Source organism: Marmota marmota, unplaced genomic scaffold, assembly GCF_001458135.2.
Source record: "Marmota marmota marmota unplaced genomic scaffold, marMar, whole genome shotgun sequence".
Taxonomy (NCBI): Eukaryota; Metazoa; Chordata; class Mammalia; order Rodentia; family Sciuridae; genus Marmota; species Marmota marmota.
In genome coordinates this window covers 10211593-10232124 of record NW_025999943.1, presented here as the reverse complement: position 1 = coordinate 10232124, position 20532 = coordinate 10211593, and the positions used below count along the sequence as shown (strand labels likewise).

The 20532-nt window shown below is 32.8% G+C and overlaps 1 protein-coding gene and 1 pseudogene across 1 annotated transcript in view; both read right to left on the bottom strand.

The window, feature by feature from the left end:
• Positions 1-20532, bottom strand: part of Xpo4 (exportin 4) — a 112944-nt gene that overhangs the window by 31082 nt on the left and 61330 nt on the right. The window contains exons 7-9 of the mRNA XM_015499309.2: positions 10038-10150; positions 5520-5677; positions 5088-5262 (exon numbers count right to left, since the gene is read on the bottom strand). Coding sequence (XP_015354795.1) covers positions 5088-5262; positions 5520-5677; positions 10038-10150 — 446 coding nt within the window. The remainder of the gene's footprint in view (positions 1-5087; positions 5263-5519; positions 5678-10037; positions 10151-20532) is intronic.
• On the bottom strand, positions 17426-19722 carry LOC125616346 (annotated as a pseudogene).

The window sequence follows — 20532 nt, the reverse complement described above, 5'->3', positions numbered from 1 at the left end:
ATACAGAATTGTTTATTCTATTACTCTTCATAATAGCATAATATATAAAATTTACACTTTGTATGATGAAATATTTCAAAAAGGTGAAAATTTACAGGCTATAGCACAACCACCAAACTCAATGATAAATCACACACACAAAAAAATTTACACTGCCTAGTATAAAACATTAACAAGGACTTATGAACAAAATGGAAGAGCCATACTTGTTTATACTGTTACTCCTCTGCTGTAAGTATTTTAGACTCTTGCCTAATATAGTATCATTTTAGATAAATATGTTAATAGACAAAAGTGACAGAAGAGTGATAAATGGATCCCTCTATTTAAGAAAGTAAGAATTTAGAAACCTTTGAAATCAATCCATTATCTAATTATATTGGTTTTTCTAGCTAGTCCTTAACAAAATTAACATAACTTCAGAGTACCTATGTAGCTGACAGTATTCCTGGCTTCTGAAATCCCCCAAGAGAAATTGATTTAATAGACAAGTATTGCAGCTGTCAGTAGAATCCTATAGACAGATGACTTAATTAAAAAAAAAAAAAAAAAAAACTTACCCCTATAAAAATATGAACAAGTTTTAATTTACAGAACAAGTTTTTAAATGTTTTACTCTGGTTAACGTACTTTCTTCCTTTGTAAATGCTCTTTGCATTTTTTGTTTTTTGATTTTGCAATGCTTGGTAGAATCCAAGGCTTGCACATGCTAGGCAAGTATTCCATAACTGAGCTACATCCCACCCCTGAATTTCCAAATTCTTAATGCAAAGTAATGCATACATATTATACATCACACCTGGCACATAGTAGCTGTTAACACATATTTCTGAAACCAAATTAACCTATTAGTATTCCTAAATGGGCTGACATCTGGGGAACTCCTTTGACTTACAATGGATTGAAGGGCAATCTTTTTCACTGCACTCTAGCATTCATTTTTTAACTGGATCCACAGGGTTCATGTTCATATTTATGTTTCTAATGCTAGCATTATAAACAATAACAGGGATGTTGCATGGAACAATGTTATCACAGTAAATAAGCTTTATTCTACATCTATCATACACTATCTCAAGTACAAGAATTCTGTAAAATTTAAACACTGGTTATGTATTAGGATTTAAACAATCAGAACTGAGTTATAACCAAATCACAAAACATTGAATAGTAAAATTATAATCCAACCACAATAAAATAAAACATTAACATAATTCTTATTAACACTTCTTATAGTAAGTATATTTTATACTAAGGTATAATGGTAACCAGTTTTTTCCAAATATCATCATAGAGCTAAAACTATGGTTGTTATTATTATAAAGCAATGTACTTTCAATGTATAAGGTTTAAAAAATACTCATGCATCTCATTTCCATTTTTCCTATGATCTTTTATGCTAGAGAAATGCATGCAGGTGAACAGAGTCTGGACAGTCACCTTGCTCTCTCTAATATCATTAAATAATAGCTATCAGAACCACTGAGCAAGGGATGTTGGTAGGGATTCTCAAAAAAGCTTTTCTTTCATGAGAGAAGATGCAAGTTATTTACACTGTACTGACATCACCATTCTAGAAAATAAGGGCTGGGCATGCAGTTCAATGGTAGAGGTATGCCTACCATGTGTGAGGCCCTGAGTTCAATCACCAGCACCACAAAAACAGACAAATAAATAAATTGATTAATTAAATATTTTTTTTCTTATCATGGAAATGCCAAGATTTCTCTTAATCTTCTCAATCTGTAATTTAGCTTTACTATATTCATTTTCATCATATCTTGTCTCCACAAAGTGATCACCCAATGAACAAGACAAGAGTAGATTTTGAATCAAGAATGCTGACCTTTAAATGCCCTCACTCGCTAAATTATTCTACTGCATTGCACTCTTTAAGGAACTTCCTAACAAGTTTATTAAATCCTTTTCTACCTTATCTTGTTGGTCCTGAGATTAGGTTATAAATGTACTAAAACCAAATGTAAAGTTCTTCCTTCATAAAGTAATATCTACCATCACACCTCCCTTTACACACACATCAAAATACATACACAGAACACATTGCTGTCATTACATTTTATTCAATCTGTTGCATGGCCTCTCTGATGATCCTACTTGTGAAATGAACTAAAAATACTCTACAGATAAAATAAATCAAGAAAGAAACTGATATAGAGTTCAGGTCATATCTTCCTCAAATTTCACTAAATTAATACAAATGCATGTACTAATATAATAAATATTTTGATATAGTTGGTATATTAAAATGAACAATTATTAGAATTTTAATCTTCAAGACAATACTGTTTCATCTCTACTATCATTCTCACTTCCTCAGTCCAGAAACAGATAATAATTAGACTTGGGGATATAATAAAAAACATTTTTATGAGGCATCATGAAATCTCAAGAAATACCAAGAAACTTTAACAGAACAACTTGGCTAAAGACGGGAACTTTTTTTGATTCTCAGTTTACTGCAGGTCAAATGACAGTCATAAATATAATGTTCACGCAAAAGCAAAAGTCACTAAGCAAGGACATATTTCAAAAACACACCAGTATCAAAATTTTTCTTCCTATGAAAATATTCTTTTTTTCCCCTTTTGGTATAGCAATATAGTTACTATCAAAGATAAGATTTGCTTAGAAAAACAGAATCTAGCATTATTCCTAAAGAAATAGCAGTTCTGAAAAAAGTATTATAATAAAACAAGTCTATCTGCAAAACATGTTTTCTTACAGAAAAGAAGCTCTTTCAATATTAAAGACAAACAAAAAAGTCTTTTAAAATTGAAATTACAAAAAATTATTGGTTTGTACAAAATAAAACTTAATCAGTCTTACATAGTAACAGTACATAAAATACAGAGCATCAACCATCTTAAAGGTTCATTTTTAAAAAATTATTATTTTACATTTCAGTGTGCATACTACACAGGAACTTTCATATAGTTAATCCATACCATAAAATATCAGAGATTATCATTCTGACTTTACCAATGAGAAAACAAATTCAGAAAAGGGGAAGCAGCTTGCCTAAAATCCTGCACTTTACAACTACTCAGCTCATGACTGTATTATCTCTCCCACCAAATTTCATGATCTTTCAATACCACACTGGATCCTTTTTTTTTTTTTTTAAATGAACTAATGTCCCCAAATTTCCTTAAAAAATCATTCCCTCATACACTTTTCCAGCTCAGGACAACTACTACGTGTTATGAACTAATAATGCAACCAGGGGGTGACCAAGGAAACAAAAGATAATACAGTCTGTCCAGACAATCTGATTTGACTGGATTTGTTCATGAACTTTTAGTATTAGCTATATATTCCCCAGACAATAAAACACTGAAGCTGAAATGACATATAGGAGGATTTGTTTAGTCTTCATTCAAGTCACTGTGCAACGGCTACTACCCCTTCAGATGTCAGCTTCACCAAACCTCCCAATGTGGCTTCCACAATTAAAAAGCTTTAAACAAACTGTTACCCTCTGTTCTTTATAATGGGTGACCAATTACTTTTAAAAATAACCATTAAATATATCAATTAAAATAATTAAAACATCTAAAAATACAACACTTTACTTAAATGAAACCTATGAGGCACATTGGAGCATGCCCTCTTGTGAAACAAGCAGAAGATGTACCTGCTTCTCTGAAAGTTTATATAGGCTTTCCATACCCCAATACTTCTATGTTAAAACTTGACAGAAAAATTGTCAAGTTGAGGGCCTCCTGCTTAAAATAAATAAATTTTCAATGTAAAATTTGCAAACCACTAATGTCATATATCTTTAGCAATTTTTGAAATGTTTGGACTACTCTTAAACAAACAGAAACTAAAAGGTAGCTATGTTTCTAAATATCTGATCAACATGCTAAATCTTTAATCTACCTGGCTTAGGGGAGAAAATAAACCAAGAGGGAAAAGTACAAAAGCCATGTTAAATGAGTCCTAACCAGTTCAAAATCTGGAATCATTTGAGAAGAGTTTGAGTAACACTTGAATACTTAAATTTTCTATGGACTTTCACGTTTAGAACATAAAATTACTTCCCTAGGAAATTCAAACCCCACATATAATGGCTTTAACTTTCTATTCCTCTACTACTTAAATGTTTTCCATCAGATAAATCCTTTTCTGACCCAGCTACTTTCCTCTCATCAAATCACTGAAGTGCCCAATTACATAAACACAATCATTTCCAAGTTCTTAATTTTCTGAAGACCTCTGAAGGGATTCAAAAAGCCGACACAGTGCCAGAGTTCCACCAAAACTACTTGGGATTTAACATAAAATCCTAACAGATATCTACAAATACTGTTTTTAATTTTATAATCTTTTAAAAGACTCACATTTTGATTCATGAAAGAGAATTTCAACAATAACTTTTGTAGGGAAAAAAATCTATTATTTTCCATGATTAATGTAGCTATTCACAGTAACTTATAAAAGCAGCTGTGTTTTCAAGGGTTTTAGTATGTGTGTTCTAAATTTAAATATAAACTTGAAAATGTACATCTGAAAATCTGTGCTAAAAATTATCATTAGTATTATTATCAGTCTTAATTTTAATGTAAATTAGATCCTACCAAAATATACTATTAAGCCTTTCTACCAAAAAATAATGAGAAGCATCTAATCAAAATAAGCATGGCTACAATTTGAACTGCATCATGTTTACATAATTTCCCAAAAAGTCCAAAATAAAAATTATCAAAATAAATACATATACATATAAAATTACACATAATCACACCATATACAACAAAGCAGTACCCTGCTAAATTGTGAAATGGGGTTTTCACAAAACTTTTAATAGAAGTAATGAATTCCAATTATCTCAAAATTAAAATCTTAAGACCAATAACTTTCACCTGTTTTGAACCCCCAAATTTTAAATGTCATGTTTCCAAACACATGTTGCTAACTAACTTACATATATGAACAAATTCGTAATTTAACAACAGCTACTACCACTCACTTAAAATAGTTACATGTCATAAGAAAATGTTACAAAGACAGCATAAATTTCCTCATGAAAAAAGGACACGATTTATTTTACAATAGTCACTCACCACTTCTTCCAATGCAGCACTTCGCCCAAAAGAACAAGTGAGGTGTGTGAGGCAGTTAACAAAGGAGGAGAAAAGTTCATTGGGAATGGCAGTTAAAACATTTCGAGGGAACACAGTTATCAGGTTGCTGATAATGCTGGAGATTCCTACAGCTTCAGAATCTTCTATTTCAATTCTATAAACCAAGTAATGAGGATTATTATTAAGTGGTAGTAGAAGAAAAATTACAACTCATTTCCAAACATGCAAGTATTATCACTTACTCATTTTTAAAAGTATATCTCTGCGTATTAATTCCAAATTAGCCACATGACTTCACTTCAAAATACAAAACGGAGGAAAAAAACCACTACTTTCTTTTTTCCTTCACTCTTTAACACAAGGAAAACTCGGAAAGTTCCCTTTTCAGTTATAAAGGGTAAATATACCTACCCATTGATAGTATTCAGCAATCCCTCAATGAAGTGTGCTAGATAATCAACTTGTGATCCTTCATCTGGGAAGATGGGTCCATGAAGAGAAGCTAACTGGGCAAGGCACTGTAAAGAATCTTGTGCCATATCTGAATCTTCTCTGATTTTTCGATGTACCTGTTAGAAAGAATTACTAATCCATAAAAATAAATTCTTCTTTTGTAAGGGTCACGTGTCTACATGCCGAATGAGGTAAGAGAAAAATTCACTGTAGCTGATTATTTCTAGAAAATTAACTCCTGAATTAAACTAATTTGAAAATTGCCCCTCAGTCCACCTGACATTATAGCCCACGATTTTAAACCTATCAATTAATTTTTAACTGAGGGCTACCTACATTTTGAAAATTGAACCGTCTCCAGCATGTTATGACAAAGAGAGAAACAGATGCCAGCCAGTCAGACATACTGCTTATTCTAAAAACAGCAACAACGACAGTCATCTGTATTATGCTAACTATGTCTCACTACAGCTTCTTGCTAAAGTTAGCAGACAAGTTCAATCAAGAGTATATAGATGCTGCTTTAGTGGAAGTAAACAGTCGCAAATTTAGAAAATCAATATACCATTCAATCCCTTACATTCATTCATTCATTCAAACAACTTGAGTCTATGCTTTCATTAATTCTGAAACTGCTTACAATTTGTTTGAATCTCATTTTATCCTACATCACTGCTTTATATAATACTAAAATTTTTTTAAATAAAAATTTCATTTAAATTATACATTAATCCATTTATTATTTTTATTTTTTTTAGTCATACATGACAGCAGACTGTATTTAAAAATCCATTTAAAAGCGCATCTTGATTTGATTTCTATTGTGCAATACTAATGTGAAATGCTTATACAATGTTCCATATGAAAGGAAATGCTCCCCAAATATTGCATTCTAATTTTACGGTATTATTAATATTCTCAGATATTAAAGGTTTCATTCTATGATATGAAAAATAAATAAACAAAAAATATTCAGTGAAGAATTATATGGCAACTATTCATCTAAGCCCACCTGATATTTACTATGACCATTTTCTATAACCATTGCCCTTCTTCCAATGTCCACACTAGTGTAACCCTTTTCTTTCCTACACAAACTCTCAACTTTGTAAATGCTCAGAGCTGAACATTTATTATTTCAGGTTATATTCACTTTGGCTCTAAAAATAATTTATAAATTACTTGATGTCAGAATATTTCTTTTAAATATTCACTGGTAGAATGCTGGTCACAGTGAACACAATAACTTATTATTCACTGATTGATTCCAGAAATACTTAATCACTGAACTTCCTACTGTTCTAGTCAAGAAATTTAAAACACCATGACAACTCTAAAGATTTCAAAGTTAATCTATTGACATGCTTAAAATGTGTTACACTCTTTGGTCTAGAATGAGACTTGGAAAACCACCACCCATGGTTTTTGTATGATCACGAGGTTGCAACTAGTTTTTTCATGTATATGTAATAAGGAAAAAAAATCAAAATAATATATTCCATAACCTGTGAAAATTATACAAAATTCATATTTTAATGACTATCAATAAAGTTTAAATGGAACACTTGGCCATGCTTGTTTATTTATTACCTTAGGCCACTTCTGTGCTATAATGGAGAGTGGAGCGTGACCATATGATGTGCAAAAGCCTAAAATATTTATTATTTGGCCCAATAATAGAAAAAGTTCATCAATCCCAGGTCTAAAATACAAATATTCTTCAAGCTATAGTCCATTGTATTATATGTTTTATATAGTAAATTCAAGATAAAATATATAAGTTCAAATATACACTGTCTAGTTTGTGAACTTGAATACAACATTTTGATATGCTCTTTATCAATAAACTATAAATTGAAGTGTGATGTGCAAGGATACATTCTACCAACAGCTACAAAGTAGTCTGGAGCAAGAGAAACCCTGCTTACAAGCTCCTCTACCCACTGAGACAGATGGTTGATCACTGCTGGTCTATTAGTAAGTAATTGAAAAAATATCCTCAATGAACTAGCTAATGTTGATAATGTAAAATTAACTGTCCTTGACAATGTAAAGTTTACTATCTTTGGAGCTGCCTATATTGTGCAAGCTTAATTTATTTTCCCCAAAATATCATAAAATTCATGATAAACAATTCTTATATATTCTTGCCCTTCTTCTAATGTCCACACTACAAAAAGAGTTTCCTTACACACAAACTTGTATTTCAATTAAAAACTGAATTCATCACTTGAATAAAGGAAAGAGGTGAGGGATAAGAGGAGCAGGTCTAGCAGGACTCCCAGAGCAGTTAAGTGAGGCTATTCATCAAGACAAGAAAGCAAGTTAGTAAGATGACAAATTCTACTGGAACATGTTAAATGTGAGAAGTCTGTGGTCCATCCAAATTGAAATATCCAGTAAGCACTTGGGATTACGAAGCTCTGGGAATCTGAAGCAGCCTGTGCTGAATATAGATTTGGAAGTCATCAGTGAAATGGTGCCTAAAGTCCTACGCGTGGAAGCAACAGCCCCAAGAAAGTGTATAAAGTCAGCAAAGTTGGAAACTAAGATAAGAACACCAATATTTATGCAATGAGCAAAGAAAGAAAAGACCATAAGCAAGATCAGGTAGAATCTGTCAAAAAAAAAAAAAAAAGCAGGAGGAAAACCTAGTAATACTGGGATTTTTCCCTAAGACCTTATGGAGAAAGAAAAGTCAAGACGTTTATAAATTTCTGAGGGGCACAAGGCAACCAAAAATACTCCAAATTTCAAATGTAATCAACAAATTAGTCTTGACCTCATGTGAGGGTATATTTATGTATATCTATTCAAATCTACCATAATAGTGATGTACACTGGAAAAGTGCTTTAAATTAGGCAATGAATTCACATAAGTGAAACTGAATTTAACAAAAATCAAATTAAATAGAAAAGTGAGCCATTATGATTTTTGTGACAAAATTATTACAAAATTAAATTGTTTATAAACTGTTTAAATGAAAAGGCACAAATAAAACTGCTAAAATAACAAAGTCAAAAAGGGTTAATTTTCAAATTCAAAAGTTATTTGCATGTGGTAGTTCACAGCTGACAGGAGCAGCTGTCTGGTTTGTCTAGACAGCTGTTCAGATTTGGTGGAGTTGTTTCCAGTATTGCCGACAAGTTTTTCACCTTTTCAAAAACTGCTGGAGTGGGATCTACTTTCAGTCCAGTGAATAATACAAAGAAGTGAACTTGGACCCCTATTAAAACAATTCCTGTCAGATGAGGCAGGCAATAGTTTTACATTTTAGTTACAATTATCTCTTTGATCTTGATAGTGTTTTAGTCATCATTTCTCTGATTTAAAACAAAAAAAAATATTAGGCGATTAATGCTCAGGGTGGATAACCTTGTTCCATGTATTTTAAAATATATACTGCAGAACTACAATATTATGCTTATGCATAATATTTTCAAAATACAAAAGAAGGTAAGAAACTATAACGGTTGGAATTCAGCAAGCTAGCTTTCTTTTTTAATTGGTCTTTATTTGGATTTTTGTCCAAGTCATCATATCTAACTAACTAGTGTATTCATCCTATAACTGCAAATTAGCACCCAACACACACATACTTTTTGTTTTTTAAATTCTACTAGGGAAACTTTTTGGCAAATATGAATATACTGCTTATTTCTTGTATCTAACCAAAAATAATGAGGAGTATTTAAATTTATACTTGAAATAAATTGCTATTAAATAATACTAACTTAACCCAGCTCTTATGCTGTTCTGTAGTAGTGGAGGTCTGTTCAAAGACATATCTCTAAGTGTGGCTGGAGATCACTAAAGGTTCCTAAGATCCTGCCATTTGTCTGTGAGAGCAAAACTGCTTTCATAGTATAAACACAGTACCTGCCTTTTCCAGTCTCACTGTCTCAAATGCATAAGGCCACATGATACAGAATACCAACTGAATGCAAATGAGACAAGAAAATCTATTGTCTTCTATTTAGCCAGACTTTAGAGATTTGTAAAAATACAAAGGAAACAAAAAAGAAAGTAAAACAATGTTACTCTTCTCACAAAATATTTTTTGTTTTCAAAAACAAATGTTTATTTGTTCATTAAAATGTTATGACTATGCCGTTACTATGCAAAGGCTCTGGGTTTTTTAAAAATGAATTAATAAATTATTTTTCAAAGTTAGCTTGAATTTTTAATAAAGCAAATATAATAGCTATGGTTAAACATAAGCTAAACTAAAGCTCTTTGGGATACTCAACTTTTAAGAGTGTAAAAAGTCTGAGAAGCTCTAGGATACCAAACCCTTAATAATTCACAATATATTTTGTAAATAAGCAAGAACCTTTTTATGTAATTTATTTAGGCAAATATATTAATGAAAGGATTATAAAGGAGAAAAGCAATTGTCCTGTTCTATTTAAAAATACAAAGGCATTTCCTCTTTTCCATGGCCCTTGCTATCAGAAATGAAGACTAACACTTACTGTGAAGAAAAGTTCCATAACTCTGCTGTCCAGAAGAGTCTCCCGCCAGGACTCTGTTGGCTTCAACAGCACATTTTGTGAGGATTCAAACATAGCTATATAATGTCTGCCCAGTTATCTGGTGTCAAGGTCAACAACAATAACATTCTTACTTTGTCTAAAGTATAAGTATACCCTAAATATAACAGGAGCCATCCAGAAAGAATGCAATGGAAACAGTTCAAGCCTCTTCACATATGCCACATAATTCATGCATGAAGCTAAGGAATAAAAGGCATTAAGCGCTGAAAGAAAAAAAAAAAAGAATGCTATAGGAATGCAAGATACCAGTTTCATAGTAATTATGTGTCATGCTATAGGGATATGCGAACTCTGATAATCAGAGAACTCCATGGTGGCAACAAAAGAAAAAAACACGACTTGCAAACAGAAGCCAAGACACACAAAAAGAAGAATCAATTTCTGCACATTTGTCCCATCATTTCCCCAATACTTTTAACAGTTAACGATATATAGCCCATTTGGAAAAATAAGCAATTTTTCCAAAAGAAATACATTCACTGGGAAATTTTAAAAAAAAAGGCAAGAATAAACTCATATCATACTTAAGAGGAAAAACACTCCCATATCATAGTACCAAATATTAAGTCCAAACAAAGAACTAATCAGTTGGCATAAAACTTTATACTTATTTAACATCCCCAGACTACACAGAAATTTATAGGCTATTCAGGTATCAAACATGCTTCAAATGGAATACTGTTTTTACTATAAATAAAGCAACATATCTATAAATTTGTAGGTGTTTGTAACTATAATTCACTCAATGAGGCTTTTTAGAAAAATGGGAAAGCTGTTTAGGGATAAAGATAGTATTATGCCCCTTGCATTGCTAATCAATGTCCAGCTCAAATACCTCTAGGAAACATCCACATCATTCAATGAGAAATTTTAACAATAGTTATCTAAGACTACAGTTAGTAAGGAAGGAAGGAAGGAAGGAAGGAAGGAAGGAAGGATGGAAGGAAGGAAGGAAGGAAGGAAGGAAGGAAGGAGAGAGAGAGAGAGAGAGAGAGAGAGAGAGAGAGAGAGAAAAAGAAAAAGAAATTAGGTATAAATTCAAACACAATATTTTCACTAAAGCCCAAATCATTATTTTTAGAAGTATTCACAAAGAAAATTAAAGGCTGACAATGACTCAGAAAATATTTTTTGAAGTCAGCTTAACCCCTTTTTAAGAAAGTTAACATTTTCTCTCTGAAAAGTGGGAAGGAACACTGAGTTGCTTCTAAAAAATCACTCCTGAAATGTTCTGCAACTCCATTAACTGGATTAACAAAAATGAAACCCAAATCAGGTTCACGTAAACTTCACTTTTCTCTTCCTTTACTGCCCCCTTGTGGGGGTGCAGGGAAAGAGTCAGAGATCAAAGGTAAGGTTAAACCTGAATTTTAAAGGTGGGATAGGGAACAATGAACACTGAGAGTTACAGTGAGTTAATTTTCTTAGGAGGCACCTGTTTTCACACAATACAATATACTACTTGGATACTAGATCTTTTTCCATGTTGAAAAAATGGTTTAATTATCTCCTACAGAAACTGAAGTATTTATGGGTGAAATTTTTCTGACATCTAGTATTTGCTTCAATATACTCTAGGGCTGGCAGAGTATACAAGAAACAAGACTGGCTGTGAACTTATAGCTGTTGAAATCAGGTATTCTATTTGGAATCTATCTTTGAAATTTTCCATAATAAAGGAAGAAAGGAGCTTTAGTACATAAAATAAATCCTCTGATTCTACTTCATAAAAATGGAAAACTATTCCATTTATACTTCTCCATTTTCATTATCCTTATTTATCAATGTGCCATTTATTTAATTAAAAAGTAACTTTTGGTATATAAATTGTTCAGGAATGAAATTTATTTACTAAGCTATATTAAATACTGTGTAGAGCAAAATTGTGAGAATTATGCCAATCTAGTTTTAGTTCCTAGGAATTTGCAATCTGATATTAAAATGGTATTAAATTGCTTACTTTTTGAATATCCAAATATAACATACAAAATATATGTTCATAATCGCTAAACATCTTCAATGAGGAAAATTTTGAGTTAAAATTCTATGTGCTTATAAAAGGTGTCATGATTTCATTCACTTATTTATTTACTTACTTATGATATGGGTCCTCACTGTCTTACCCAGGCTGGTCTCAGAACTATAGATGTGTACCAAATGGGTTCACACAATCACAATAAAATGGCAGGTTTCAGAGCAAACCCTACACCATTTTAGTGGCTAGCAGACAGCACAAAGCTTCAGGGTAAGAAGGCAAATACTTCATGTGTTGTAACCACAGGAGAAAGCTAAACTCTCCAAGCTCCAGTCAGTTCAAGTATAGGAGAAGTGGGGTGGCAAAAGCAAAGGAACTAATATGTATGGGTTTTGCTACTTTTAGAAATACAGAAAAATTTATTCCACGTGACTCCCGCATTCTAAGCCTGCCAGTGACATTCAGCAAGGAGTGCAACAAAGCTTTTAAGTATGTAAGAGAAGAACACAAAGATTTATTAAAGGAAACTAAACCAAAATGTAGGTTCTTATATAATTCTCTGCCTTTTTTATTCATTATAAAAAGTAAATAATCCACAAATACTTCTGCATCCCAGTTATTCATATTAAGGGGGTCAGAGAGAAGGCTTTTCCAAATATGAAATGGAATTCACTGCAACTTCTCACCTAAAAGTCCTGTTCAAAATCATCAAATCTTACTTCTTTAAATCTTGTCTTCAGGCTCTCCTGATCATGGTCTGTTTTTAAAACACACTATCTTTAATGACCAATCTGAATGCTTAAAATTGTTTACAAAACTGATGAACAGAATATTAAGATCTGAATTTCTTACATATGGCCAAAAGCATGAGGAGATTTATGAATTTTATGTCTGATACCTATCAGAAAAGACTCTTCTCCTTAATTATTTTAAGGTTCATGTAAGTTTTGTTTTTCACTTTAACTCCAAATCTGGAAAGAATTTTTTCTGGCATGACATTTCCTCTCTATTAAGAAAGTACACTTGAAATGCACCATGTAGAGGCTGCACTTATTTTCGCCAAAAAATCTACACTGAACAACCCTGCAGACCTAACCACCTTCTTTTTATCAGTCAACATAGCGTGCCACTAAGAACACCATTTTTTCATAACAAAAATGTAGAAACAATATAACTTTTATAGCGACATTGAAATGAAAAGCTAAACATTAAAACAATAAAAAGAACAATGTAATGAGCTGGGATTATGGCTCAGTAGTAGAGCGCTTGCCTAGCATTGTGTGAGGCACTGGGTTCAATCACCAGCACCACCACATAAACAAACTAAACAAAATAATGGTATTATGTTTAAAAAAAAAAAAAGTAATAATGAATATAACAAATTTAAAGAACTAAGGTAATTCAATTTTTAACTTGGAATTCCCAAATATTCCTGTATACAAGCATTAGAAATCTCAAAAATACCATTCCTTCCCATCGATACATACAACTGTAATGCACCAATAAAAATACCATTTCTTTCCCAGATAATTCTTAATGTAGAATACTTTTTTAAAAACAAAACCACTATCATCAGAATTAAAAAATTTAGCACTTCAATTCTTAGAACATTATTTTCAAAAATTATTTAAAGGTTATCATTTCATTTTTACTAAAACAATAGTTTCCTTTTAAAAAGTTTTATAAGTCTTGGGCTGGGGTTATGTCTCAGTGGTACAATGCTTGTCTAGCACATGTGAGGCACTGAGGTCAATCCTAGCATCACACAAAAATAAATAATTAAAATAAAGGTGTGTCCATCTACAATTAAAAATATATTTTAAAAAAAATTGTATAAGTCTTGGCTTATAGACATTACTTTAATATGCTATAATATCTGGATATCATATTTTTATCTTTTTAAAACAAATATGTCACCAATAAAAGAGCAACTTGACAATGAACTATTATAAGTAATATTTTATTACAAATATTATACTTTTTATACAAATATTATACTCAGATTTATCAGATATCACAACATATTGGCATTGATTAAACAGCTATTATTTTACCAAAATTCAAATTAAGGGTAAATTCAGAAAGTTCTTGGGCTATGGTCAAGAAATACATTTATACATTTTTCTAAAGCAAAGACTTAACTCATTTAATATGTATTTTGTATCAGAGAATTCATTTCTTTGTAACAACAAAAACCCACAATTCCACCAATAAGATAGTCAAATAAAATTGTTCTCTTTTAAGAATCCTATTTCTATATCTTTTTAAAAATTTGTCATACACATCCAATCTTTATTTTCCCATGTTTCACTACCATTAAGTTATACAATGGTTTCCAGGAGTTATACAATGGTTTCTTCTTAGCCAGGGTTCCAGCAAGGGATCCAGCTCTGAGGTGTTAAAACTTAACCATTCTTCTAAGCTCAGTGCCACCTTAATCCCCTGGAAAATCAGTTACAGTAACATGCAAATTCTACTGTACCATAAAACAGTGAAGAATTAACTCCCTATTCCCTGCTTCCTCTCCACGAAGACACTATCTAGCTCTAGCTCTAAAATTTTCCATTTAGGAAAGCCCACCAACTTCTGAGAAACACACTTATAAGAAATACACTTATGTCCTATTCTAGAAGTGTATAACCAGAAACAAACACACACTAGGCCAATAGCCAGAAGCACAAGCTTAATGGCACCCTGCTACTGACTATCATTGGATAATCCTATTAAGTCTTTGGTCTCAAGTTCTCCAACACAGACAGTATAATCAGTAGGAGGTTTTGTTTGTTTGTTTTATTGAGTGGTATTGGAATTGAACCCAGAGCTTTAGGCAGCAAGAGCTCTACCACTGGGCCATATCTTCAGTCCCACCTCTCTTTTTAATTTTGAGACAGGGTCTTGCTAAGTTGCCCAGACTGGATGAAATTCCAATCCTCCTGCATCAGGTTCCCAAGTAGATGGAATTACATGCATGTGCCACAAGTACATACATCTTACTTTGAAGAGGAGAACTGTAATCTTTGGAAATAACACAGGACTTTATATATGAAAATAAGTTCTTGTTCATTTACTAACACCTTTAGTAAAAATATTTTGTGGTGGTGACTGACAGTTAAAAAAAATTAAATGAGTCATACAATACCTACAAATCATCCTTGAGCAAATGTGGACAGTCTGAAAATTTCCATTGCCTATTCTTATTAGTATTTTACAATCTAGGGAGATGTTGCAATAACAATGGACATTTTCCAAAGCAATGAATACTTTAATCTCTCCATCTTTCTATATTCTTTTTTAAACTACTTCAGGAGCAAGAGAAAGTCCACTTTCTCTTCTTAAATATTTAACCTTTTTCATCATTAATTTTTCAAAAAATTAAAAACTGCTATTTCTCTGGCACAGCAAAGAACCAATGAGTCCAATCTGATAGATATTTAAATTAAACAAAAGGGGGAAATGTTACAGTCTGTAAACAAGTCAAGATGGCGCCTGGCATTTTGCAGAGGGAGTGGTTTGTGAAGTAATGCCAGCGAGCCATTAAGTGTGGAGATTCCTTATTGGTTGACTGCTGTATCTAGTTTATGTTAATTAAGATAAGCTGTGTGGAATGTATATATACCCCTCCTGTCCTACAATAAACGGCTCCCACTCCTGCTGTATCAATGTACACAAGTTGCTCGTCACCCCCGGTTATTTTGCTGCAGCCGGACTGCGGCACATTTGGCCCAAGCAATCAAAAAAGTTCTTAAAATAGATGAGTACTACCTCACTTTCTCAAGCCTTGCCTCCTAAGATTGAGTTTGGCCTGAATGAAAACCTCAAATTTAGATGACTGCTTCTGTTTTCCACTACCAATTCATGATCCAATGAACTTACCTCTAGAGAGGAAAAATCTTCTTTAACTAAAACCAAATCATATCCACAAAAATTGAATGCCAATAAGAGTGATTATAACCAAACTAAAAAAAGAAATATTACTAAAGCCAATATACCTGCCAAACACTGTTATTACAAAATGATACTGTCATTTACCACTGCCACTGCCAAAACCCATAAGCATTTATGGGCACCAGGTGAACTACTACATAAACACACATCCAAGAACTGTCCTAACACTTCTAAACTGCCTTCCTTCAATGATTATTTGTTAAACATCTGTGTAGTTGTTTACAATTCAGTGAGCAAAAGCATAATCCATGCTTTCATAAAGCTTTGTAAAATGGGTAACAGATATTACTTAATAATACTTAAATAAACTAACAAATAAAATAGCAACCAAGAAGTGAGTAAGCCAAATGAGAAGAAATCACATATGACATGCTATGAAGCCACAGCCAAAGAAAGCTGATCTAGTCCAGGGTACACAGCTGAAGTATGAGTAGTGGGTGACTGGGGCAAGGACAGGGAAAATCTATCCAGGCAAAGAAAACACCATGGGCAAAGGTGCCAGGGCAGAAGGAAACCTAGCCTGTAAGTGTGACCAGAAAGAGCATGGAGGAAAGATCTAAAAGGAAGTAGAGATAAAGACCATCCAGGACCTTCAAAGCCTATTTTAGAATGAGATCATTTAAGACAGAGAATCGCAGAACAAGACACTTTTGATGGACAATAATCTAAAATAAAGTAAGTAGCAGAAGAGTTTTGCCTTTCAACAGAGATGGGTACACAAAGGCCAAAGAAATTAGTTCACTGGTGTGAAGGGTAATTTTAACATCTAACGGATCCCAAGAGCTATGGACTTTGCACAACCCAGGCCTAGTTGGATGGATGCTTTCATAAATCATCTTCTGTACACAGGAAACCTACATATAGAAATCATTTAAGAAATAATGATTTATAGCTAGGCACAATGGTGTAAGCTGAGACAGGAGGATCTCAAGTTCAAAGCCAGCCTCGGCAACTTAGCGAGACCATAAGCAAATTAGTGAGACCCTGTCCCAAAATAAAAAATAAAAAGGGCTGGGGATGTGGCACAGTTGGTTAAATGTTCAATCCCCAGTACAAAAGGGGGGAGAGGGAGGGAGGAAGGTTTACAGATGACATGACATAATCATGTATGTAGAAAATAAAGAAAAGAACCCTAAACATGCCACTAGAGTTAACAAATGAATTCGGCAAGATAACAGACACAAGATCAACTACAAAAAAAAAATCATTTCTATTTACTTGCAACTAACAATATGAAAGCAACAGTTAAAAAAAAAAAAACCAACTCCAGAGCTGGGGCTGTAGCTCAATGGTAGATTGCCTGCCTCACATGTGTGAGGCACTGGGTTTGATTCTCAGCACCACATAAAAATAAAAAAAATAAAGATATTATATCCATCTACAACTAAAAAATATATTTTAAAAAAAAAGACTCCATTTAGTGAGAGGCCAAGTTCAATTCCCAGTTCTGCCTCCCCCTGCAAAAAAAAAAAACTCCATTTATAATTGACTTAAGAATAAAATACTTAACGAATAAATTTAACGAAAGTTCTTTTTAAACTATAAAAACTGTTCAAAGATCACTTGTAAAAATCTTAACAAGCTAATCACAAAGTAATCCCTATCAAAATTCCACAGATTTGGTTTTTGCGACTTTGATAAGTTGATAAACTAAATTTCATATGAAAATATAAGGAACATAAACAAAATAATCTTGAAACAGAAGAATGAAGCTGACACTCTCAATTTCAAAACTTACCACAGTCACAATAATAAAGACAGGATGGTACTGGCATAAAACAGACACAGACCAATGGATTGAACTGAGAGGCATAAATAAACCTTCAACATTTATACTCAAATAAACTTCCAAAAGGGGGCCAAAACAATTCAATTTGGAAAGAATACTGTTTTCAATAAATGAGACTGGAACAACAGGATATTCATATACAAAATAAAGAATTTGAACACCTACTTTATGCCAAATATAAAAATTTACTAAAAAACGACAGACCTGAATTTAAGTTTTAAGAGTCAAAATCATAAAACTCTTTGAAGAAAATATAAGAGTACATCTTTGTGACTTTAATTAGGCAAAGCCATCTTAAATATGACACCAAAAGCACAAACAATAAAATACAGATAAATTGGACATCATCAAAGTTTTACAGTTGCTAAGGGACTTGTACCTAGAACTAGTATAAGGAACTTTAAAAAATTAATTTTTTTCCATTCATCAAAATCTTTTTAGAATCCATCCTCTTTCTAGAAGTAGCAAAATGAAGGAGCATCGTTAGTAGTTATCTAACCAACACTCCCCATTATTCTTTTTTTCAAAAAAATTTTTTTAGTTGTAAACAGACATAATACTTTTATTTTATTTATTTATTTTTATGTGGTACTGAGAATCAAACCCAGTGCCTCACACCTGCCAGGCAAGTGCTCTACCACTGAGCCATAATCCCAGCCCCACTCTCCCTTATTCTTGACATTAAAAATTGAATGCAATCATTTTTTAAAAAAGAACATTTACTTAACACATTGATTCACATCATTTCCAGTGGTTAGAATTCAGTTATGCCTGGAAAGAACAGAAGACAGTAGCTGAAAAGCACACTTAAATATTATACTTAAGATGACTAATATTAAAGATTTAAACATAATACATTTTTCCTCAGAGAAAACAATTTCAGTTTCTAAAAAACATTCATTTCTGACATCTCAATTCCTAATTTCAGTGGCTGCACCCTGTGCACTTAACTTTGCAGCACATGTGTGACAAGTAAGAAACTATTCTTAACATAGTAAAAACAGAAGGTGTGTTTATGCCCTATGGTGTAAGGCATGGCAGGCCAATCTCTAGAGGGAACTTTCTTTGCCACTGGTGACTATTGCACTGCCACTATCAGAAGCACCAGTAAGAAGGAAAAGATACACCATGAAAATAACTTGCCTTTCAATTTCTGAATATTGCTAAGTGGTATAAGAAAGACCAGAAGCTCAGAAAAACTATGCCACAGAAGCTCATTATTCACATTCTCAAAATCAACTTCACAGATGTTTTGGAACTTGCAAAACAAAAGTGCAAACTTTCCCTTTGAAGGAAAATCAAAAAATTAATTCACCTAATTTCAAAAATCCAACCACAAAATTCATGCACTGTTTGACTTTCCCAATTGATCCTAAAAGAGGGTTTCAAAACTGATCATAGCATCATTCTTGTAATCACCTCCCACCAACAACATAAATAGCATACCAGAGCTTCTGATCTTTTTACTCAGTGGCTGCTGACATCTCAAGTTTGGAGGAGGGGAGATTAAAACATTTTTCCTATTGAATATTCAAAACTGTCCCCTCAGTGGCAAACTTTGAAGTAGATGGTGACTCTCCATAAGAAAAGTCACAACAGCACTTTCACTTCTGGCTCAAAGCAAATTAACAGCCCTGGCTTAAATCTATGAAAGCACTGAGTGAAACAGGAACAAACTAGCTGCTCCAGGACCTTGTTTAGCTCAAACTTTAAACTGACTTATTCTAAGCACTATTTGTATCCTCTATATTCTCTTCTCTGAAAGCCATGTCTTCTCTGACTGTCTCTTCTCCCACTTCCTGCCCACAGCTATGACAGGATTTTTGCTGCAAGTACCAGGAGCCTATGGAATCTACAAAATGTCCACGTTCCGTGTAACATTTTCTGAAACATTCTTAGGAAAGCTTGGCTTTTCCTGATGTTACCCAGACTTCTGGAACTGTGAGCATCACAATTCAATTATTTCAAAAAGAAAAACTACCTAATTAGAAACTGGACAAAAAAATCTAAATACACAGTTCTCCAAAGATATATAAATAGTCAACAACCACATGAAAAGTTCATTAGCACTTACCACAAAGGTAATGTAAATAAAAGCCACAATGAGATATCACTTCATACCCAGTAGGGTAGTTACAAACTACTAGTGAGGACAGAAACTGGAATTCTCACACACTTCAAAGATAATATAAAATGGTGCGCTATTATGAAAAACAGCCAAGGACTTGCTCCAAATGATAAATAATAAATGTGTAGTTACCATACAACCCAGCCAACCGTAATTCTAGGTATTTACCCAACAAAATGAAATATATATCCATACAAAAACTTGTACATCAACTTTCACAGCAGCATTATTATATTCTGGTCACTACCTTCAAAAAGAGTGAAAAATTCAAATGCCCTTCAATGGATGAACAGACAAAAAATAAAATGTTATATCCATCCAATAAAATATTATTTGTGAACAAAATAAAATAAAGATACAAGTTACCACATGGATACACCCTGAAAACATGTCAGGTGAAAGATAAAACTGACTACAAACTATGTATTGTCTATTTCCATTTAATTAAAATGCCCAAAATAGGCAAATTTATAGATATAGAAAGTGGACTAATGGTTGACATGGGTGGGAATGGATAAGAGAATGAGGAAAAGGGGAGGATGACTGTTAAAGCGGGCAGGGTTTCTTTTTAGGGTGA